This window comes from Dreissena polymorpha, chromosome 6 (genome assembly GCF_020536995.1).
Source record: "Dreissena polymorpha isolate Duluth1 chromosome 6, UMN_Dpol_1.0, whole genome shotgun sequence".
Taxonomy (NCBI): domain Eukaryota; kingdom Metazoa; phylum Mollusca; class Bivalvia; order Myida; family Dreissenidae; genus Dreissena; species Dreissena polymorpha.
The window spans coordinates 53,836,042-53,860,624 of record NC_068360.1 but is presented as its reverse complement, the minus strand read 5'-3'; the positions used below and the strand labels follow the sequence as shown (position 1 = coordinate 53,860,624).

The window sequence follows — 24,583 nt, the reverse complement described above, 5'->3', positions numbered from 1 at the left end:
AGCGTTTATCGGGGGCATATGTCATCCTATGATGACAGCTCTTGTTCTTCTTCCTTTTCATCCTTATATTTTTGGTTCATACAATGAAATCATGGATTATGATGGTTGTACATTTTGTAGAATACAATTATATGGCATGCTTAAATGGAACATTTGTGTTTAACCTTATGTAATATTTGTGTCTTTTTTACATGTTAGAGTTCACAGTTTGATGAAGAGCTTTGGGAGACTGTAGCCATATACAAAGCAGATGTTCAGTCTATTTCACAACTAGGTATACACAATGCATTCTTTTCCCTATACAGCTATAGTACGAATATAAATAACTTAACATGTATTTTTCGATTTGAGCATGTGCAAAATAATAATCTATACAGAATTTTGACAATTATGTAAACCTTCAAGGGGGTTATGTTTTAATTGTAAACATTTTGGTAATATTAACAAGAAAAATCAAGAGATTTGAGGCTGCTTTTGGAAAATACATATTATATGACTGTCTTGTGAAGTGATTTTCTAATAAAATGTTGTTTATTTTTGTTATATAAAAACAACTACACATTTTCTCACTTTTAATTCCATAAAATATGCAGTTTTATTTGCAATAACGTAATATTCTTGTTAAGTGCCACTTACCATGAATAAAAATCCAGTTTAGACGGAAAATATCTTGTCAGATTAGCCTGTGTTTAACTGTGGGTGGCACAGGCCAATCTAGGACGATACTTTAGCCACATGTATAAAGCCTCATTTTTCTAGAGCAAGACTCGAATCCTTAAAATTGTTTGTATGTTTCCCATAGTTGAAGATGGGATGGTAGTTCTGGAAGTGTGCCTGCGCAGCCCTGTGTGTGACATCTATCCCAGTCAGCACCAAGACATCACTGACAGTACCATCAGAATACAGTTCAATGCTCTTCTAGAGGACCATGTTTCACATGCCACTGAATACACATTGAACTTGTCTAAGGTACTTTGTTGGGACACAAGGTACTGTGTTTCAGTGTGTCTTTCTGCCCATCTGAATCTGGGTTCTCATTCATGAGCAATTTCTAAAAACTTATTTTAGCAAGGTTGATGAAACTTGGTTTATGGACACACAGCAAAAATGATTGACATCTCAAACTAGACAAAATGTTAAGGGTCCATTAGGTTAAAGGAAACACAACTTTTTTACTCTTTATTTTTTAAGAGCAATTTACTTCAATAAAATGATATATTTCAAGTTTTGCTTATAAAATTAGCATATGGCATCAAACTCATTTCCTTTTTGTACAGCTTTTCTTTTTTTTCGATCAAATGCACCCTATGATGCTTTGTTTTTATTTGTTTTCAGCGCATTTTACTTTGATTTACTTTAATTTTATTCAGGCCAAACTTAGCTGTTAAACAACACCTTTGGCAATAAAACATTTTGTCTGGACTGCAACTTGGTAATCTATCATGCAATTTAAAAAAACTCACCACATATGACCACTATGTGGAGACTGCATGTCAGGTGTTACTCCCATTTCCTTACCTGAAAGATCAAGGTCACACCAAGAGGTCACAAGTCAAATTTCACCATAAAACAGCTTTTCCTGACTGCAACATCGTCATTCATGATACAGTTCTATAAGTTACTAAAAATAATCAACATTAAGGATTCATCATGTTGCAATTAAAGCCATCTACCTACTAAAAATGTTTAAGGTCACACTGCGGTGTCAAATGTCAAATTTAATCATGGAGCAGCTTATCCAGACTGTAACTTTATCATTTGTTATGCAATTTTTTAATAACTTGCTACATATGCCCACCATGAGAAGACAATTCCTTGCAAGATAACATCCGCCTCCTTACCACAAAGGCCAAGTTCAAACTGATTTAAATTTGTTACATTTTGTTGTAAAACAGCTTGTCCATGCAATAAATTCATCATTCATTATTCAATTTGAAAATTAATTTTCCACAAATGTTCACAATTTGGAGACTACAACAGTTCCCTGGTTAGAATTGTCAAGGTCCCACTTAAAGGTGAAAGGTCAATTTGGATCATAAAACAGCATGTCCTATCTGTTATGTGTTGACTCATCATGAAATTTAGAATAATTTACCACAAACATTCACAATGTGGAGAAAGTGTTCAACCCCTTGGTCAAAGTTCAAGGTCACACTTTAGACCAACAGTCACTATATTAAGGCTAGCTCTGGTTTTGTTTGTTTTAGATTTTCAAGTTGAAAAATTGGCTAAATATGCCAGTTTTTAATGATTGTAGGACAAACGGCACCCGGACAATCGGCACCCAGTGTTTTTTTGCATACGCGGACAGTTGGCACCCTGTAAATTTGTCAACCTGGACAATCGGCACCCGATTTAATTGCATACCCGGACAAACGGCACCCTATTTAATGTCCCCGATCATAGCTTTATATATGGGCAGAATTTTAAGAAAACGTGTTTTTATTGATAATATCACTGAAAATCCGGTTGAAAACCAACGATATGGCGATTTTTAGTTTGGGGTCGAGTACGGTAAAGTACAAAAACGACCTAATAAATATGCATGATTCAACACGTTAATTCAAACCTAAACAAACACAATTGCGGATACAGGCAAATTTAGCGGAGAGAAGGAAAGAGTTAAAGCAAATACATCTTTTACATACGGAAACTAAGCTGCAAGGCGATGTTTTCGCTAAATCTATGTATTTATCTTCCATGTGCTAATAATTATGGCTGCAAAGGATATCCGAATAATCCGAGATTCGCGGATCCCAAAATTCCCAAATGAGAACAATAATTTGTAATCCAAAACACAATTCCAATTTTTAGCTCACCTGAGCACAACGTGCTCATGGTGAGCTTTTGTGATCGCCTTTTGTCCGTCGTGCGTTGTGGGACATCAACATTTGCCTTGTTCACTCTCTAGAGGCCACATTTATTGTTCAATGTTCATGAAATTCGGTCAGATGATTGGTTTTAATGATATCTTGGATGAGTTTGAAAATGGTTACGTTTGCTTGAAAAACATTGCTGCCATGGGGCGGGGCATTTTTCCTGATATGGCTATATATGGCTATTGTAAAATCTTGTTAACACTCTAGAGGCCACATTTATTGTCTGATCTTTATGAAACTTGGTCAGAAGATTCATCCCAATAATATCTTGGACGAGTTCGAAAATGTACCAGTTGGTTGAAAAACATGGCCGCCAGGGGGCAGGGCATTTTTCCTTATATGGCTATAGTAAAACCTTGTTAACACTCTAGAGGCCACATTTATTTCCAGATCTTCATGAAACTTGCTCAGAAGATTTGTCCCACTGATATCTTTGATGAGTTTAAAAATGGTAACCTTTGCTTGACAAACATGGCTGCCAAGGGGCGGGGCATTTTTCCTTATATGGCTATATATGGCTATTGTAAAATCTTGTTAACACTCTAGAGGCCAAATTTATTGTCTGATCTTCATGAAACTTGGTCAGAAGATTCATCCCAATAATATCTTGAACGAGTTCGAAAATGATGCCGGTTGGTTGAAAAACATGGCCGCCAGGGGGCGGGGCATTTTTCCTTATATGGCTATTGTAAAACCTTGTTAACACTCTAGAGGCCACATTTATTTTCTGATCTTCATGAAACTTTCTCAGAAGATTTGTCCCACTGATATCTTTAATGAGTTAAAAAATGGTAACCTTTGCTTGAAAAACATGGCTGCCAAGGGGCGTGGGGCATTTTCCTTATATGGCTATAGTAAAATCTTGTTAACACTCTAGAGGCAACATTTATTGTCCAATCTTAATGAAATATGGTCAGAAGATTTGTCTTAATGATATCTTGGATGAGTTCGAAAATGGTGACGTTTGCTTGAATAACATGGCCGCCAAGGGGCGGGGCATATTTCCTAATATGGCTATATAAGGCTACAGGAAAATCTTGTAAACACTCTAGAGGCCACATTTATTGTCCGATCTTCATGAAACTCGGTCAGAAGAATCATCCCTATAATTTCTTGGAGGATTTAAAAAATGATGCTGGTTGGTTGAAAAACATGGCCACCACAGGGGCGGGGCTATTTTCCTTATATGGCTATAGTAAAACCTTGTTAACACTCTAGAGGTCACATTTATTTTCTGATCATCATGAAACTTGGTCAGAAGATTTGTCCTAAAGATATCTTGGATGAGTTTGAAAATGGTTTTGGTTGCTTTAAAAACATGGCCACCAGGGGCGGAGCATTCTTCCTTATATGGCTATTTATCCTATTACCAGATGAAAATCGACAGTATAACAACGATCGTATAAACTTTACCTTTATACTATCGCTATTTTTAGACCATGGTTTTCCGACCTCTATCTTAAGAACATACCGGTATATGTTTCAATGTGACGTCATAGCAAATGATAACGTTGAAGTAAACAAACACTTCAGAGTCAACTTGGAACACCAGCGCTGTTTTTTTGAATTTTAAAGTATTTTTACTCTTTTTGAACTATTAACGACCACAAAATAATAGGATAAATAGAATATTATGTGAGTTTTGGATAAAGATCAAGTTTATCATTCGAGGCTTAGAACTGATGTAGCGCGAGGCTTGCTCACATAAACTCACATAATATTCTCTATATATGGCTATAGTAAAACCTTGTTAACACTCTAGAGGCCACATTTATTGTCCAATCTTCATGATATTTGGTCAGAAGATTGGTCTCAATGATATCTTGGATAAGTTTGAAAATAATTATGTTTGCTTGAAAAAAATGGCTTCCGAGGGGCGGGGCATTTTTCCTTATATGGCTATAGTAAAATCTTGTTAACACTCTAGAGGCCACATTTACTGTCGATCTTCATGAAACTTGGTCAGAAGATTCATCCCCATAATATCTTGGATGAGTTCAAAAATGATGCCGGTTGGTTGAAAAACATGGCTGCCAGGGAGCGGGGCATTTTTCCTTATATGGCTATAGTAAAACCTTGTTAACACTCTAAAGGCCACATTTATTTTCCGATCTTCATGAAACTTGGTCAGAAGATTTTTCCCAATAATATCTTGTTATCTCAGGTGAGCGACTTTGGGCCTTCCAGGCCCTCTTGTTTTATGTCTACATGACGTTTACAAATGCTTCCCATATAGTCATCATGTATCTTTCCCAACAAAAAAGCGTGAAAATTATGTGGCGATGTAAAAGGTCGAGGTATACCCATGGAAAGCGTGCGTGTATTGAGTTTTTGATACAAACTTTGATGCGCAGGGAACATTGAATTCTGTTGTTTTCCGTTAAAAGTTTCTTTGGTATTTTTTAACGCAATTATATCACAAATAAGTTGATATTTCCTCTAAATTAATTATAAATCAAACAAGCCGTATCTTTATCGTTACGTTATTTTAGTTGAGTAATTATTGAAACAGTAATTGTACTGTATACTGACTCAAGAGAACATCTGAACGGAACTTGATTAAGTGTTTGGCGTTATAAAAGCACGCATATAGCACGTCTACTAACCTATTGTGTAGACTGCTGCTGTCTGCAGTGTTTGGACAAAAGAGATTAACATGTGTGAAGGCAACTCTGCCGATTTGGTCCATGGTATTGTCCATATGTATAATACGTGACGGACATTGTGGTAAAAAGTACCATCTCCGTGTATTGTGGTGTTTTCAAATTATATATTTGGGAAAGAAAAATGCAAGCCAGTTGTAATTTCCATCTTGTAATTTTATTTGTTGTCAAATAGTACATGTATAATCAATTGCAAATAAAGCAAATTGCCTAAAGTTGTCAGCAGCTGATTATAAAGCTAAGTTTTCGAAACACAGTTCCTTCGCACACCGTTACGTGTCGTGATGAATTGCATGTTTGTTATGATATGTCTCCATTTTCGTTCTTCTAATTAAGCTTATTTTCATTCGCAGTTTGTTGTTATCGGGACAAATCATAAGTTTAGGAATTATTTAATTATCTGTTTTGTTAATTGTTAAGAGTTGTTATAAAACCAATTCGCAGATAACGTTTATCAATCCACACTTAAATTGGTTTGATAACACTGTTTGTTGACGGGATTTAATCTCTAATCATCTCTTACCAAACCAGTTAGCGGATTAGACTAATTAGTTCAACAAGGTGCTGACGGGCTTTATCAATCACCTTTAATCGGGTGCCGTTTGTCCGGGTATACAAATAAATCAGGTGCCGATTGTCCGGGTTGACAAATTTACAGGGTGCCGACTGTCCCCGTATGCAAAAAAAACACTGGGTGCTGATTGTCTGGGTGCCGTTTGTCCGGATACCGTTTTTAATATCATAAACACTGTATGTAAATCCTTCTAAACAAACTAATCTTTGACTTTTTTCAGAAAACATGCAAGGCTTCCACTGTTGAAGAACCATTACAAATATCTATGAAGCAGGTTCAGACAGAGGTAATGAATATTCTTTACTTTCATCTAGTAATTCAAGCTTCTATTATGCTTAATGTACTTTTAAAATCAACAATCCAATTAAGCCCCTTAACAACAAAGTTGAAAGCGGGGGGGGTGTATACTGGTTTTATGTTGTCTCTCTTTTGTTGTCTAGAAGTCACCGTCAGGGCATATTTTTATCTGTGGCAGATCTCAACAACAATTTAAGGTACTAACTTGAAACAACATAGGTAGATTCAAGTTTTAAAGGCTTCATTTCCAACTCTTAGATACTGGTGAGCAACTGGTGTCACCGTAGCGTAGTGGATATGGTGTCCCCCTAGCAACTGGGAGGTAACTTATGTGGAAGCATTCTTCAAATCTCCCAGAGACACAAAGTACTGGTTTTACTCATGAGACAGACTCAATAGTGTTTAAGTAAGCCTTAGGCTTTTGATGCTATCAATCTTAAATAATTAGGTTTAAACTAAACTGGTGTAAGAAAAAACATTACTTTCTTCAGGATTCCCAAAGCCAGAAGCTCGAAAAGCAGCGCAGAAGGAAGCAAGAGTGTGCCCAATCATGTCAGAGTAGCCAAGAGTCTGTGTCTATCAGGAAGCAGAAAGTTTCTGTCCCTTCGGAGCCCATGTTCTCTCCTGTCATTGACAGGAATTCCAAAGTTGGAGAAAACATTAAAAAAATGAATGCTGATGCTGGTAAATTGTTAATCCATACAAACATTTATGCTATCAGTTCAAAAATTAACACAGCACCTTTTGCTGTTACATTTGGAAACTTAGACTGTTAGTATGACAAACTCATGTACAAGAATAATATTATTACTTTATTTGAACAGAACGAGCACGTCGTGAAATTTTGTGATCACTTTAGTTTTTCCTCCGTCTTCAATATTTACTTTGTGATTGGAATAATTGTTCGAACAAAATCAAGAATAAGCTTGAAGCTGCGTCACACGAGGGTCAAAAACTAGGTTACTTTTTCAAATTAATTGAAAACCTTGTGAAGCCTCTAGAAGTAACATTTTCGCTAATTGTCATCAAAGGTCTTTGTGAAGAGAAACTTGCTTAGAATATTGAGGATAATAATATTTTAGTTGGTTTTTTAAATTGTTTTGTTCATAAAAAAAATGGTCATGATTGGGGCTGGTCAGCTTTCCTTACATGGTAAAAGTGAAACCTGGTAGACAGTATTATACCTAGTTTTGCCCAATAAGAACATTTTTTTCTTTAGAACTGCGTTAGAAAATCATTAAGGTATTCAAAACATTGAAAGAATTATTTTGATTGCTGAAAAGAAACCTTTTAAACAGTCTAGAAGTCGCCTTTGTGTTTCCCCAATAAGCATAAAACTTGCTCTAAACATTTGTTTTGTAAATGATATTGCTACGGAAATAGAAGCATATGGCTGTTAGGGGGATGGGAAAGCAACTTTCCTTATAAGGCTGTAGCCAAATCTTGTGGACACTCTGGAAGTAAATATGTTTGCTCAAACATCTTTAAACTTGCTCAAACAATTTGTTCTTGTGATATCTATGAAAATTCAAAGATGGTGCTGATCCACTGAAGAACACTGATAGAGGAGGGCAGTTTGTTACAATGTATAAACCCGCCCCCCTCCCCCTCATCTACTGATGCCAAGCGGCATATGTTGATTTGTCTGTAGGTTCATCTGTTATTAATAAATTCATTCAAAACTCAACACACTCAAATCACCTGAGCTCATTATGATCTTTACATTGAATAAATGTTTGACTTATATTTATGAACAGAACAGTTTATTTAGTTAATCAAGGCCAACTAAACCCCCTTTTTATATCATAATGAGCCATGCTCTGTAAAAATGGAGTTAAATGCATGTGCAAAAAGTTTAGTCCCTCATCAGCCTGTGCAGACTGCACTGGCTCATCTGGGACGACACTTTCCACCTTTACTGGATTTTTGCTAAGAATAGACTTTCTTTAAAGGAAAAATATCATAAAAGCTGAAAGTGTAGTCCCTGATTAGATTGTGTGGACTGCACAGGCTTATCTGTGGCTAATCTGTGACGATACTTTATGCACATGTAATAAGCCCTCTTTTCACAAAGCACAGCCCCTATATATATGTATATTTTTATTTTTTTGCCCAGTCATCATACCTTGAAACTTGCTCATAATTTCCATTGTAAGTGAATGCTTAGGGTCTGTGGGTTCCTTGCACTTTACAGAATACTTGATCATTGATACACCGGCTGTGAATCAAATTTACTTTAAAAAAAACAACAAGGTTCCTCTTTATTGTCACTATATTATCAGACAAACAATGAGACCATTGTAACGGAATGAGCATTATATATAAGAAATGGGCAGAGCACACCATAATTTTGCATAGTATGTAATAGTATTTGTAAAAATATATTTTCAAATATTTGTTTTCAAAATCATAAAATAAAAACAGCAATTTTATATAATTTCTTAAATGGAATATAGTTACATGTTGTATATATACACAACAGAATGCATACCCGAGTCCCAGAATATTGTTGAAGAAGTTGCTGTTGCTATATCTAAGTCTTGTGGACAGAGACAAGAATCAAAAAGTAATTATATGTTTTGATTGCTCTATTTAAGCTCTGCTTGTTTGTAATTTATAATGAAGTGTGATATTGGAATTGTTTTATACGAGACTTGACAAAAAATACCAACTTTGAAACAGGATTTAAAAAACAGTAATAAGAAACAAAACATCCTTGACACAAAATATACTTGCAAACCAGGTTTTGAACAAAGGTTAAAATGCAGTGGGTTTTGAATGCTCAAGTAGCTACAAACTGGTGATCTTCAGTAAAAAAAATATGTTTGCATTGACCAATCTTGATAAAACTTTTGGTTAAGCAAGCTTGCGCTAAAACTTACCTGGGAATTGTGTTTGGTGCTGTTTGGGACAAGGGCAAGATCACTGTTGCTATACAATAGAAAAATGGTGTCTATTTAAGAATTTTAGTTTGGAAGGAAGTATTGTGATGAAATTCAGTATAACGTTGAGTTAACATTCATCTTGGGATTGCTAACAATTTACATTAAACTTTGGACGTAATAAGACATTTAAAACATTGTTTCCATGGCATAGCCATGTTTCTTGTTAAATTTTCCTTAGTGTTCAGTATTAAAGCATTATTCATTGCCAATTTAGATTTCACAGTCCCAAAAACACCAGTGAGAAAGAATACCCAGGGTAAACCCAAAGTGAAGACACCCGTTGTAACGGTTACACCACCAACCAAGAAAACTAAACCTGCTGTGTTAGATATTGAGGAAGGTGAGTTTAAGGATAATTAATCACTACTAAGACAACTAAAAATAAAAGTACAATGGGTTTTTGAGAAAATACCGTAACATCTATCAGTTTTATTCAACTTCTTTCTTTTACCTGAAATCAACTTATTCATAAAAGAATTCTAGTTGTGGTTGGAATTCAAAGTATTTTATTTTATTAACTATACCAGTAAGTACTGGAATTCAAGTCTCATAATTTCAGGTTTAATTTTGGGTGCAACCATGTACCTTGTTCAGTGATTTGTCATGAAATAATTTATATGGTCATTCTTCCCCTACCACTGATTCAAGCAGGGCAGTTGTCAGTAACTGGATTAAGTATGGGCTCTTAGTATAGGGGAACCTGCTTGTTTAGGAAAAGTGAGTAGGTTAACTGACTTTAGTGATGTGACTTGAGTACTTTTAAAAATAGCAAAAAATCAAAACATGCCTGTTTTTCAATAACGCTAATCCAATTTATATTTCTAACCAATATTTAATTACATTTATTTAATGAACAATATTTGTAGATACACTGATTGCTGTAAAGATAAGTGCTCCTGAATGTTACAAGCAAACGTTATATGACATGTTGCCACCAAAAAGAGGAGACAGAATTAAAAAGGGCAAAGCCAGGTAAAGTGATGATGACAAAACAACAATAGAAAGTGTATTGTATGTCCATCTTTGTTTGCATTTTAGTTCTGATGAAGAAACATTAATTTCACTCACTGATTACTATCAACCCTCTGTACGTCAGTACATAATGAAAGTGCCTGTAATTGAGGTATCCTGTTTGAATTTCCTTAATTGACCTATTTTAACCCGTTCACCCATAAGAAGCAAAGTGAAAATGGCTTTTGCAACCAGCATAAAATCAGAACAGCCTGTGAGTAAGGGTTATCAAAGGGTTGGATATGATGTCTTTAAAACTTGAATTAAGTAATAAAGGTATTTAATTAAACTTTTTAAGTGACTACACATGCCTCAAAATACGTTTCTAAGACAGTGGTAAAGCGGGTTAAAGAGTACACTGTTTTTATAAGTATGTACCCCACATACATTTTTTGCAGGAAACATATATACGTTATTCATTTTGGTAGTTTCTTTTGTCGACTGACAATGCCCAAGGCATCTGATGCACTAGTTAATTTACTTACTGTTGCATTAAGCATTTAATAGAATCAACTAATCAATAGCAGAATTGCGGCAGTGGGTGACAATCTTCTTGAAGTGTTATAGTGAATTTTATCATTTTCTAAGAATACACAATTTATTATGTTGACCATTAAAATATGAAATTGTATGTGAATACCACTACATTTGTAGCCTTGCTGACAGAACAATAGATAGTGGTATTAGTTTGGATGACTCAAAAATGTCTTGTGGTACAGAATTGTTCACACTGAAAGAAGCTGATGATCAAAAGGTTGATGACATAAATGATAAACAGGTACTGTTTGTATTTTATAACTCATTTTTAAGTAAATGTATTTAGTATGCAAAAAACAGCAGTAAAAATGTCCTTTTAGTTTAAACCTATTCTTTTAGGTCTTTTGCATAGACTTACAAGCCAAAGACTTATTTGAAACGCTCTCATGTCCGTTTCCTGGGACAAGAATAAATACTTGCTGTCAATGGGGATCGACCCCCTGACCTCCCCATCGCTAGGCAGACACCATATCCACTTCACCAGGGCCACCTTCAAATGTTCTTTGAAGCACTGCATTTAATCTATTCACATATCTTATGCATGCGTTTGTCTGAACTACATGTAGTGTGCTGTGGGCTTTTAAGCAATTTAAATATAACTTGCCAAACATTATCACCATGTGGGATAGATGGTAAACAATATACCGGTATGTAAAAATTGAAAAAAAAAATATCTTGATGAATGGGTATGTGTCTTTACGAGTCATGGTTGCAACTTCTAAAATAGAACATTCAATCTTAAAAATGGAAAGTTTTTCTTATTATATGCAAAATGGGAGATACCTCATACAAAGACTTCCCTTATAATTGCATCTCAGCAGGTAGAATTTGATGCAGTTTTTATAAAAATGACATTCATCTTTCAACATTTCGTTGTAATTCTGTATTTCAATGGTTCAATTTGGTTTTCATGGAATATATGCTAAATATCACAACTATGTTCACATTGTAGGAGATTGATGATGGAATAATAAAAGAAATGAACAAAAAAGAAAAACAAACGAATATGTCAAAGAAATTAAACTTGAAAAACAGAAAGGCTGATATAGAAGATGATGGAAATAATTTGCAAATGACCATCAAGGAGTCTCAAGATATAGACTACAATTCAATTGATTCTTTAAAACAAGAATTTAAGCCTACACATATTGAAGTAAATGCTAAATTTAAGAAAAATAATGCTGAAGCAAAATCTAAACCTAAGCAAACAAAGGTGGAAGCAAAAACAAAACCTAAGCAAACAAAGGTGGAAGCAAAAACAAAAGCAGAACATAAACAAACAAATGTGGAAGTAAAAGAAGACCATACGCAAACAAATGCTGAAGCAAAAGCAGAATCTAAGCAACCTAATTCTGTAACAATAGCAGAACATAAGATACCAAATGTTGAAGCAAAAACAAAACCTAAGCAAACAAATATTGAAGAAAAAGAACAAAAAAATAATAAAGCAAAAGCCAAACATAGGGAAGCAAATGGTGAAGCAAAAGCCAAATCTAAGCTAGCAAGTGTTGACGAAAAAGCAGACGAAGAACAAAAAAATAAAGAAACGAAACCCAAACCTATTGAAACAGATGTTGAAAGTGGGACTCCTGACTCTGACTCAAAAGAGGATATCAGGTCAGCTGACAATGCTTATGATTGTCTTGAAGACTGTGACAGCATTCCTGATAGTTACGAGACTGTTCAAATAGAAAAACAAGGTAGAAGTGCAAAAGTAAATACTCAATCACCTTCCATTAAAAGCAGAGTTGTTGAAGAATCCAATGCACCAAGTCCTTACTCCAATGAGAAAGTATATAAAGAAGCAAAAAATAAAAGTGATGCAGAGAAATTCAAAAAGAAAAATTCTTTTGTTGACGAAGATAAATCACTTAAAGAGCTTTGTGAATTTGATGTTAAAGAAAAGGCAAAGACATTTCAAGTTAAAAATCTAAAATCAAGCTTTCCAGAAAACAAAAAGAAGACTAACATTAATGACACAAATTTGGAAGAGCTATACACTTTCAATGAGGCAGATATTGGCAGCGCTGCTGAAAATAAAGCTAAAATAAAACAATCAGCTAAGTCGCAAGATAAAGTAAAGAATTTGAAAATAAAAACATCAAAAGTTGAGGCAAAACCAGCCAAACAAATTTCATCAGCCATGAGTGAGAATTTACCAAGTAGATCATTACGAACTAGAAAACAGAAACAAAGCTACAAAGAAAATCAAAACAGTGATGAGGACATACTGTCATCAAATAGTCCAGAACATGTGCGACTAGAAAAGCATCATGAGAATACAGCAACTAATTCTCAGTACTCTGTTGCAAGTGGAGAAAGTGATGATGGTTGTCTCTTAAGGAGAAATAATTACCAGATTAGCTCAGTAAGTGGTTCTCAGACTGTTAAGCAGAGTGAATTAATTGACTTAACACAATCAGCTCCAAATAAGTGTTATGATGACAATGAATTTCAAAATGACTTAGAGTTTGAGAAAAGTCTTTCACAACAAGACAAAGAAATAAAGCCTAAGAAAGGCAAAGGAAAACAAAAAGCTTCTAAGAACAAATTACATGAAGAACAAGGTGTTGAAATAAGTGCAAATAAAAAAACAGACAGTATAAACGAAGCCATATCTTATATTCAAGGCAAACAGTCCAAACTGAAGAATGAACAAACTAAAGACAGAGCTATGCGAATTGTCCATGTAGCACCAATAATGAATTCTCCAGATTTGTCAAGAACAAATTCTTCCGAATCTTTGGTAATTGAAAAAGATGACAGCTACAATGCAAGACGATATAGACTAGAATTAGAGCTATTTGGACGAAAGACTTCCACTTACACTTCGAAGAAATGTGGTAAAAACGGTTCTTCCATGTATAAAGATAATCATGGTATTAAATCAAAGTCATATGACCAGGTTATAGAAACAGATGATGATTCTTGTGTAGAAAATCCGAAGAAAAGAGGACACAAGAACAATCCAAAATCACAGAATGAAAAGCAAAAAGTGAAAAGTAAATCATATTTATTAAGTCAGAGTTTTGAAGAAGTTAAGGATGGACACTCAACAATGAAGCAAGCCACTTTTCAGACAGTTACAGAGGATAGTCAGGAAATGAAAGTGTTTCAAGTATCATATGCAAAATCAAATACAAGCTATAAAAAACAGAATGTTGTTAAAGGAAAAAACAAGAAAGATGAAGACTATGATCCCTATGACTTCTACCAGCAATGTGAAAATTCGTCTTTACGCTCAGAAAGATTAATGAGAAAGGATCAGTCAATTATCTTAAATAAAAAAATAAAAGAAAAACAAAAACGAAAGGAAGCAATTCAAACAAAATATGATGATGGTGATAGCAAAATGGAAAGGTCGTTTATGAATAGTCATCATGACAAAGAAAATACACTGGCTAAAGATCCAACCACAAATAAATGGTACAGAAAAAAGAATACACTAAGTAATGAAAAACAGGTAATAATAATGTTTTCTTTTCATGGAGTTATTTAAGTACATTTTTTTAAGTTTGTCTCAACAGTCTGTATGTATGATCCATGTATGTCTGCCATAATATTGAAGTGATGTCACTTTATTCAAATTATAATATCATCTGTACTTAAAGTTGGTTTTGCAAATGTTAAGAAAGTAATATTATATTTAATTTTTTTAGTTTTATAAAAATATATTGAGCAAGTCCCATTTATGCCATCTGATGTAAAAAATGGTGTACATAAAGGTTTGATACTTGGACATATAAATTTTATAAGCATTGTGTACTATCTTTGGTCTTAAAGAGCCTACCAAATAGGCCTACATGTGTTGATGGAGTTGATGATTGTGACATTGAAATGATGCGCCATGACCAGAACACCGAGGATGTAGACATTCCAGGCAATTTCAGCAAAATTCTTCAGGTATGCATTGTATTATGAAAGAATATATAAATGTACAGTTTTAAAGATTGCAAATCATATTATATGCTTTCCGATGGTTTATAGAGAAATGTCAGAGATTAAAACTGTTATTTCACTGTTTCAAACAGTGAAAAATAACAGTGAAAAACAGTGTTAATTTTCATTGTTTAACCGGAATTATTTTTAGATATCTTTAATTTTTAGCTCCACTGGCCAGAGGCCAGCGGGGCTTATGTCATGGTCCTGTGTCCGTCATGCGTGCGTCCGTGCGTTAACTTTTTCTTTAAACATCTCTTCTTCTAAACTGCAAGTCCAATTCTGATAAAACTTATAACAAATGTTCCTGGGGTGAACCTCTTTCAAATTTGTTCAAATTATGCCCCTTTGGTCAAATTTGACCCTGCTCTGAGGGGTCACAAAATTGAAAATTTGCTTATATAAGGCCTATTTTGTGAAAACTTTCAAAATCTTTTCCTCCATAACCATTGGGCCTAGGGCTATCAAATTCGGTATGTAGAGACATCTAATAGTCCTCTACCAAATTTGTTCAAATTATGCCCCTGGGGTCAAATTTAACCCTGCCCCAGGGGTCACAAATGAACATATGCTTATATAAAGCCTATTTTGTGCAAACTTTAAAAATCTGCTCGTCCATAACTGTAGGGCATAGGGCTACCAAATTCGGTATGTAGTGACATCTAATAGTTCTCTACTTAGTTTGTTCAAATTATGCCCCTGGGGTCAAATTTGACTCTGCCCGGGGGTCACAAAAATGAACATACGCTTAAATAAGGCCTTTTTTGTGCAAATTTTGAAAAACTTTTGTCGATAACCGTATGGGTTAGGGCTACCAAATTCTGTATGTAGTGACATCTAATAGTTCTCTACTTAGTTTGTTCAAATTATGCCCCTGGGTTTAAATTTGACCCTGCCCCGGGGTCACAAAAATGAACATACGCTTAAATAAGGCCCATTTTGTGCAAACTTTAAAAATCTTTTTGTCCATAACTGTATGGCATAGGGCTACCAAATTTGGTATGTAGTGACATCTGATAGTCCTCTACCAAATATGTTCAAATTATGCCCCTGGGGTCAAATTTGACCCTGCCCCTGGGGTCACAAAAATGAACATAGGCTTATATAAAGCCTATTTTGTTCAAACTTTTAAAATCTGCTTGTCCATAACCGTAGGGCCTAGGGCTACCAAAGTCGGTATGTAGTGACATCTTATAGTTCTCTACTAAGTTTATTCAAATGATGCCCCTGGGTATAAATTTGACACTGCCCCGAGGGTCACAAAAATGAACATACGCTTAAATAAGGCCTATTTTGTGCAAACTTTAAAAATCTTTTTGTCCATAACCGTATGACATAGGGCTTCCAAATTTAGTATGTAGTGACATCTAATAGTCCTCTGCCAAATTTGTTCAAATTATGCACCTGGGATCAAATTTGACCCTGCCCCGGATGTCACAAAAATGAACATACGTTAAATAAGGCCTTTTTTGTGCAAACTTTAAAAATCTGCTTGTCCATAACCATATGGCATAGGGCTACCAAATTTGGTATGTAGTGACATCAAATATTGCTCTAACTAATTTGATCAAATTAAGCTCCTGGGGTCAAATTTAACCCTGCCCTGGGGGTCACAAAAATGAACATATTATTATATAAAGCCCATTTTGTGCAAACTTTAAAAATCTTTTTGTCCATAACCGTATGACATAGGGCTACCAAATTTGGTAAGTAGTGACATCTAATAGTCCTCTTCCAAATTTGTTCAAATTATGTCCCTGTGATTAAATTTGACCCTGCCCCTGGGATCACAAAAATGAACATATGCTTATATAAAGCCTATTTTGTGCAAACTTTAAAAATCTGCTTGTCCATAATCGTAGGGCCTAGGGCTACCAAAGTCGGTATGTAGTGACATCTAATAGTTCTCTACTTAGTTTGTTCAAATGATGCCGCTGGGGTTAAATTTGACACTGCCCCGAGGGTCACAAAAATGAACATACGCTTAAATAAAACCTATTTTGTGCAAACTTTAAAAATCTTTTTGTCCATAACCCTATAATATAGGGCTTCCAAATTTGGTATGTAGTGACATCTTATAGTCCTCTTCCAAATTTGTTCAAATTATGCACCTGGGGTCAAATTTGACCCTGCCCCTGGGGTCACAAAAATGAACATACGCTTAAATAAGGCCTATTTTGTGCAAACTTAAAAAATCTGCTTGTCCATAACTGTAGGGCCTAGGGCTACCAAATTCGGTATGTAGTGACATCTAATAGTTCTCTACTTTGTTTGTTCAAATTATGCACCTTTGGTTAAATTTGACCCTGCCCCGGGGGTCACAAAAATGAACATATGCTAATATAAAGCCTTTTTTGTGCAAACTTAAAAAAATCACTTACCCATAACCATAGAGCCTAGGGCTACCAAATTTGGTATGTAGTGACATCGAATAGTTCTCTTCTTAGTTTGTTCAAATGATGCCCCTGGGGTCAAATTTGATACTGCCCCTGGGGTCACAAAAATGAACATACGTTAAAAAAGGCCTTTTTTCTTCAAACTTTAAAAAATTTGCTTGTCCCTTACCATATGGCATAGGGCTACCAAATTTGGTATGTAGTGACATAAAATATTTCTCTAACCAATTTATTCAAATTAAGCTCCTGGGGTCAAATTTGACCCTGCCCTGGAGGTCACAAAAATGAATATATTATTATATAAAGCCTATTTTGTGCAAACTTTGAAATCTTTCTGTCCATAACCGTAGGGCCTTGGGCTACCGAATTCGGTATGTAGTGACATCTAATAGTTGTCTACTTAGTTTGTTCAAATTATGCCCCTGGGGTCAAATTTGACCCTGCCCCGGGGGTCACAAAAATGAACATACGCTTAAATAAGGCCTATTTTGTGCAAACTTTAAAAATCTTTTTGTCCATAACCGTATTGCATAGGGCTACAAAATTTGGTATGTAGTGACATCTAATAGTCCTCTACCAAATTTTTCAAATTATGCCCCTTGGGTCAAATTTGACCCTGCCCCGGGGGTCACAAAAATGAACATATGCTTATATAAAGCCTATTTTGTGCAAACTTTGAAAATCATATTGTCCATAACCGTAGGGCCAAGGGCTACCAAATTCGGTATGTAGTGACATCTAATAGTTCTCTACTTAGTTTGTTCAAATTATGCTCCTGGGGTCAAATTTGACCCTGCCCCGGGGGTCACAAAAATGAACATACGCTTAAATAAGGCCTATTTTGTGCAAACTTTAAAAATCTTCTTGTGCATAACAGTATGGCATAGGGCTACAAAATTTGGTATGTAGTGACATCTAATAGTCCTCTACCAAGTTTGTTCAAATTAAGCCCCTGGGATCAAATTTGACCCTGCCCCTGGGGTCACAAAAATGAACCTATGCTTATATTGGGCCTATTTTGTGCAAACTTTAAAAATCTGCTTGTCCATAACAATTGGGCCTATTTCTACCAAATTTGGTATGTATTAAAAGCTTTAAGTGTTTTCAGATTATGCCCCTGGGGTCAAATTTGACCCTGTCCCGTCGTCACAAAAATGAACATATGCTTAAATAAGGCCTATTTTTGCACACTTTAAAAATCTTTTCGTTCATAATTATAGAGTCTAGGGCTACTAAATTTGGTATCTAGTGCCATCTAATAGTCCTCTACCAAATTTGTTCAAATTATTCCCCTGGGCTCAAATTTGACTCTGCCCCAGGGGTCACAAAACTGAACATATGCTTATATCAAGCCTCTTTTGTGCAAACTTTAAAAATCTTTCTGTCCATAACCATTGGGCCTAGGGCTACCAAATTTGGTATGTAGTGACATCTTATAGTTCTCTACCAAGTTTGTTCAAATTATGCCCCTGGGGCCAAATTTATATATAAAAATGCTCACCCTTCCAACTTTTAGCGCCCAGTGGGACAAGGGATAGAAAGAGAAAGTCACATGCTTGAGTACATTTCAACCCATGCGCATTGCACGCTTTTTTCGCATAAAAAACAGTGGAGCAATACAGGGCCATTATGGCCCTCTTGTTCCATTGTGACCCTCAATTAAAGGCAATTTTACCAAGAGCGACAACTCTGCATTGATGTTTATTAAAACATACGAATTAGCTTTCTTTTAAAATACATGTAATAACATTTCCGGGTGCCCAACGGGGAATTATATTATCGGGAATGGCAAAAATACAAAATTAATCATTTGTAAGCTTAAAATAAAAAGAAAATTTGTTGGATTTGGTGGAATATCAATTTTAATTCACTCGTTATTCATAAAAAAATATATTTTTGTCCGGGCTATTTCTTAACAATTCATGACCGGAATTCAATGAAACTTTATGGGAAGCTTCATTACCAAGAGGAGATGTGCATTATATCAGCCGGTTGTCGCTGGATGATTTTTTCACAGAGTTATGGCCCTTTGAAATTTTCCATTAACTGTACATATAGTGCAATTTTTGTCTGGGCTATTTCTCAGCAACTACCGGTAATGACCGGAATTCAATGAAACTTAATGGGAAGCTTCACTACCAAGAGGAGATGTGCATTTTATCAGCGGGTTCTGGTCGGATGATTTTTCACAGAGTTATGGCCCTTTGAAATTTTCTATAAAAAATTCTTTTCCCCACAACTACTGTGCCCTCAAGACATTTCCTTTTATCTGAATATAAAGATATTGTGACAAAAAAAACTTTGGGGAGCATCACCCGTCTCCGACGGTTTCTTGTTTTCCCTATAAAAAGACACATTCGGCCACTAGACTGATTTGTTTAAAAAAATTACTGCATTGATCAACTTGAAAATTGTATGGATGCCTGATCAAGTTTTGTAGGGATGCTAGAAACTATTTTTTCTTGTTAAATTTTGTATACATATTTGTGAGATATATGCAATTTTATTCATTTGTGGTAAACCTTCATCATCCATCTTATGCTATAAGGAAGTAAAGTACAACTAAGTTTGGTATTGATTTATTTTCAGAATATTTCCTCCATTAAATGTTCCAATGAACATGAAAACAGCAATGAGATGGATAGCCAGATTAATGCGAGCATGGACATAAAGGTAAATCAGTTTCAAACTTGTTTTGGCGTGGTTCTTCAGTATTCTTGCACATCATTATTATTCATACAAAAGTTTGTAATTGGCATAGTCAAGGGGATGGGACTTTCAGCTGTAAGTTTTCTGGACCTGGCTATAGTTCTGTTGGTATATACTGGCATATACATTTGTAGATAAGTGTAAAGATCCAGAGAGTCGCAAATTTAAAAAATGTGAAAAAATTAGTTGCAAACTTTTTAAAATATGCAAATTTGAGTCTCGAACTCGAAATGGCCTTCCCCTAAGGAGGGAAATAGCCCTGCAATCTTAGGCTGGCAACATAGCCAGTGAATGGATTGGTCATAGATTATTTCTATTGCAGTTGAAATTAAGACAAAGTGGAGTCTCCTATGACCAGCCACTTGAAGGAAGCATGGTGGATATGTGTTTATGTCAGTAGACAATGCCATCTGTAATGTTTATTTATAATTATTAATATCCAGACCCTAAGAGGGATGGTTTAAAACACAAGACCCAAGAGGGATTGATTTTTCACACATTAAGTTACTACCGCTATCAAAGAGCAACTAACTAAAAGCAATACAAGCATATAACATACCGCCAGCTTCTATTCACTGAGGGGGGCAATAGGTGGGGCTTATCATGCATAGCTGACCATAACAGCATTGGTATCCAGGACAAAAAAAAACATAATCATGCAAGATGAGAGAGAGTATACATAAAAATTTTAAAGAGCCAAAGCATCTGTGGTTAACAAAGTTCTGTTTTCCAGAATGTTTTCAGCTTCCAGTCATCAAAATACCTTTGACTACGGTTTTGCTTTTATCAAAACTCTTATATATGTGTTTCCATTGCTTAGATCCTGCAGCTAAGCTTGACATTTAAACATGCGTAAAGTTAGCTGAATGCTTTGAAATGATTTAAGGGGTTTGAAAATGTATTCATCAAACTAACAACAATGATGGGTAGAGTTTATATCTATTTACACATGAAATATCCTCAGATTAATTTAAAAATAAGTTGTTTAATGCACTTTTTTTTTGTCTGAGAAATCTGTTTTTGGTTTCAGTGGGTAAGTTTTTCAATTAACAAATAAAAGCAGGTCAAGATGTCAGTGAACCATACTTTTTTTTGACACTTATGTTTTTCAGAGCCCTAACTCTGTAGCGTCTTGCTCTATCACGCCCACTTTGGCATCAGCCAAAAGAAAATATTACAACCCACTGAATGTGTCCGTTGTGAAAACACCGCAATTGCCCCTTGCGACACCCAGTAAGTTATCCTAAAATACTGTATCTTAAACATTTCAGTTAAGTTAAACAATACTTAAGTAGTCAAATGTAACGGTGTTTTTGTTAAAACACATTAGATGTATACATCTACATCTTGTATAAGAAGGTGCAGATATTCATGTACATACAAGCAAGTATTTATTTAGAAGTATCTGACTATTTTCTGGTTGCACCTGCATGTCTAAAATAGCATCTTTTTATGTATTTGATTTTTGTAATAATTACTCAGCAATAGCTGGAAAGAACCAACTATAAGCCAAGAGTCAGTATTTAAAACAATTATGTCATGAACCTGTGCATAATAAACTCTTCAAGAAATGTACCTTGTATTTGTTTTTGTTTTGGTCTTTTTTACAGACATTCACCTTGAGTCACCTGTCAGAATAGATGCTAAGCATGTGAGTGTATTTTATTCCAATCAAATATAACTGAATTATATGTTTTGTTTTACTCCTATTACTGAAGATCGGTAGTTGGGCATGCACTTTTTGTATTGAACTTCTATTCTTGCTATTTTTTTACTATCCTTATAATATTGTTTTCTCAGTAAATGATTTTTTAATGACACACACAAAAATCGCACTATGTTAAAAGGTTTCTTTACAGAGATTTCAAGGAAACTTGTTAAAATTAGGATCACACATATGGTGTATTTTATTCCAACTATTTATAATTACCAACTGCTTAATTAAAATTACCTACTGGTTACCAACTGCTGTTTGTCCAGTCTACTTTCTAGTGTTTAAAACACATTCTGAATAATTACTGCGCTTTATTACATTAATAGAAAAGACACCCAAGACACAAAGATGAAATGGAGCCCAAATACAGGTATAGATACTTTTTCAGGGTGCAGAATCAACAGGGTTTTCAGGGGTTTACACCCGGGCTGAACTGTAAAAACACTGTTAAGAACTTTTTTCCGTAATATCTCAATTATTGAAATACATTTGCAAAAGCTTTAGTGCATAAAAGTCAGTTTTTCTTGCAATTATGACAATATCTTAAGGTAATCGAATAAATCGTTGAATACGACTGAAATCAGTGACAAAATTTCATGTTGCCTGAAGCATAACCGTGTAGTAAACAAGGAATTTTTTAACAAGAACACAGGCTTATGAAATTAAGTAATTCTGATGTATTTCACATTGCCATAAGCAGCATAAAAATCTGTCATTTTATGCACTAGTTGAATTTTTTAAATAAAATTGCTTTAAAAGGTTATTGAAAAAAAGCATCACTCCCCGGTATGTTTACATCCATTTATGTTTAATTGGGAACCCCACAAAGTCACGTGATCCAGCACCCTGTATTATAACCCAGCCATGATAATTGTGCAAGGGTACATGTATATAGTGTTTACCAAGTTTGTGTTGTGCTAATCGAGCATTTGTGTTGCGTTCTGAGAAAACTGGGCATAATGCATGTGCGTAAAGTGTCGTCCCAGATTAGCCTGTGCAGTCCGCACAGGCTAATTAGGGACGACACTTTCCGCTTTTATAACATTTTTTGTTAAAATGAAGTCTCTTCTTAGAAAAAATCCAATTTAGGTGGAAAGTGTCGTCCCTGATTAGCCTGTGCACAGGCTAATCTGGGACGACACTTTACGCACATGCATTATGCCCAGTTTTCTCAGAACAAGAGCATTTGTTTGTGTGTGTCTTTGTATGCTGGGAATGCGTGCGTTTTTCCTGCAAAGCTTCTTACTTTGTTTTAGTTTGCCTTAAATGGCAGGATTTCATTTGACAATACTTGATTTTGGAAATGTTCATTTAACCCTTTCCCACTCAGTAGCAACAAGAAAATGGCAAAGTGCAAACAGTATAAAACCAGAACAGCCTGCATGTAACTCGCAGTGTTATCAGTTTTTATACTGTTTGCTGCTCATCAGTACCTTAGGCTTGGAAATGAAGCCTTTAAAACTTGAATCTAGTAAGAAAGGTCTTTAATAAAATTTAGCTTTCTAAGGGACTACAAAATTGTCAAAATACGTATCTAAGTGGTAAATTATTGAGATCATAAAATATTACGCAGTAGTCAAGGGCACATTTGAAGGTCAATTATTGCAATTTCCAATATCATGTTCAATACATAATGGCTATGCAGTTTGGAGGATTTTCATGTAATTTGAATCAAATGTTAAAGCCAGAGAGACGTTTATAAAATTTTAGAAGGCATACACCTATCAATCCAGCTGAAGGTCAAGGCCAAACATGTAAGATGGCTTTTAGGAGTCTGATACCATTTGTGTATTGTATAAGTTTGCGTGGGACTGTTGGTTTTAACATATTTATTCATGGCATAATATTTATATGCTAGTAACATACACTGACAGCATTGATTGACTTGAAAGCAAGAGCGTATTGTCAAGCGTTCCCCAGTGCCATGTGGGACAGTAATGAAGACAATTCATTATTCTTTATATTTATTCACAGTGAGGATGATGAAAAACAGTCAACAGTTGAAAGAAGTAAGAAAAGTGGAAGGAAATCACGATCAGTAAGAAAAATTTTCTTGAACTTGCAAGATTTAAGGGCTAACAGCAAAAAATGTTTACCAATTATGTTTTTTGTGTGGAGCGGAATTCAAAATTTATAACCGTAATTACCCCTAAATTTGCGGACACTCTAAATTTTCGGACACCCCCATTTTTTGACAAAATAATTATTTTTCGTGACCCTAAATGTTTGGACATACAGGTTTTCGTCCATAATTAATTACTTTTATTTTCGGACAGTTTCTTTTTCGCTGCTATTTAACCAAAATTCTGTCCTGTTGTGCTTATCTTGGGACACTTTGATCATGTGTTTTTGCAACTGATTAAGGTCATAAAACCTGGCCGACGAATGTCTTACGGCAATGGACCTTACATTTGCCTTATTGTTTAACTATGTATACCGGTAAAAGACAATGGTTTCACCCAAATGCTTAAAGTGAAACATTAATGTATATAAAAGTAATTTATTCTACACAGCATGGTATTTTACAAGCATGTGCTATTATTTGTTAAAGCGCTGGACGCTCTACACATTGCATACACGTGTCCAAACATTAATATTTTTAGAGTTTCTCTAAAGTATTAAAAACCTGTATTTTTTTCTCTTAATTTTTGGACGTCTTAATTTCAAAAATACATTTTGTACCTCATTTTTTGGACACAATGTGTTAAGTGTCCGAAAACTTAAAGTTTTTATGATGAAATACGGTTCTCTACAACTTTTATAAATTTGTTCAGCGGAAAACCTTTTAAACCAGATCCTCTCTAAACCAAACCCCTCTTGCTACTTTCCGGTTTGATTAGCTAATCTGAGCACTTAATGCTCAAAGAAGCACTTAAGTCTCAAGGTGAGCACTTAAGAGTGATTGGTGAGCACCTGTGG

General features: G+C 35.0%; 1 protein-coding gene across 1 annotated transcript in view; it reads left to right on the top strand.

Moving 5' to 3' along the window:
* Window positions 1-24,583, top strand: part of LOC127835685 (synaptonemal complex protein 2-like) — an 81,677-nt gene that overhangs the window by 31,103 nt on the left and 25,991 nt on the right. Inside the window, exons 13-28 of the mRNA XM_052362123.1 lie at window positions 199-274; window positions 803-969; window positions 6,337-6,402; window positions 6,905-7,097; window positions 8,896-8,979; window positions 9,573-9,698; window positions 10,225-10,330; window positions 11,024-11,147; window positions 11,859-12,119; window positions 12,153-14,369; window positions 14,690-14,809; window positions 19,831-19,914; window positions 21,063-21,183; window positions 21,561-21,601; window positions 21,991-22,034; window positions 23,639-23,702. Coding sequence (XP_052218083.1) covers window positions 199-274; window positions 803-969; window positions 6,337-6,402; window positions 6,905-7,097; window positions 8,896-8,979; window positions 9,573-9,698; window positions 10,225-10,330; window positions 11,024-11,147; window positions 11,859-12,119; window positions 12,153-14,369; window positions 14,690-14,809; window positions 19,831-19,914; window positions 21,063-21,183; window positions 21,561-21,601; window positions 21,991-22,034; window positions 23,639-23,702 — 3,894 coding nt within the window. The remainder of the gene's footprint in view (window positions 1-198; window positions 275-802; window positions 970-6,336; window positions 6,403-6,904; window positions 7,098-8,895; window positions 8,980-9,572; window positions 9,699-10,224; window positions 10,331-11,023; window positions 11,148-11,858; window positions 12,120-12,152; window positions 14,370-14,689; window positions 14,810-19,830; window positions 19,915-21,062; window positions 21,184-21,560; window positions 21,602-21,990; window positions 22,035-23,638; window positions 23,703-24,583) is intronic.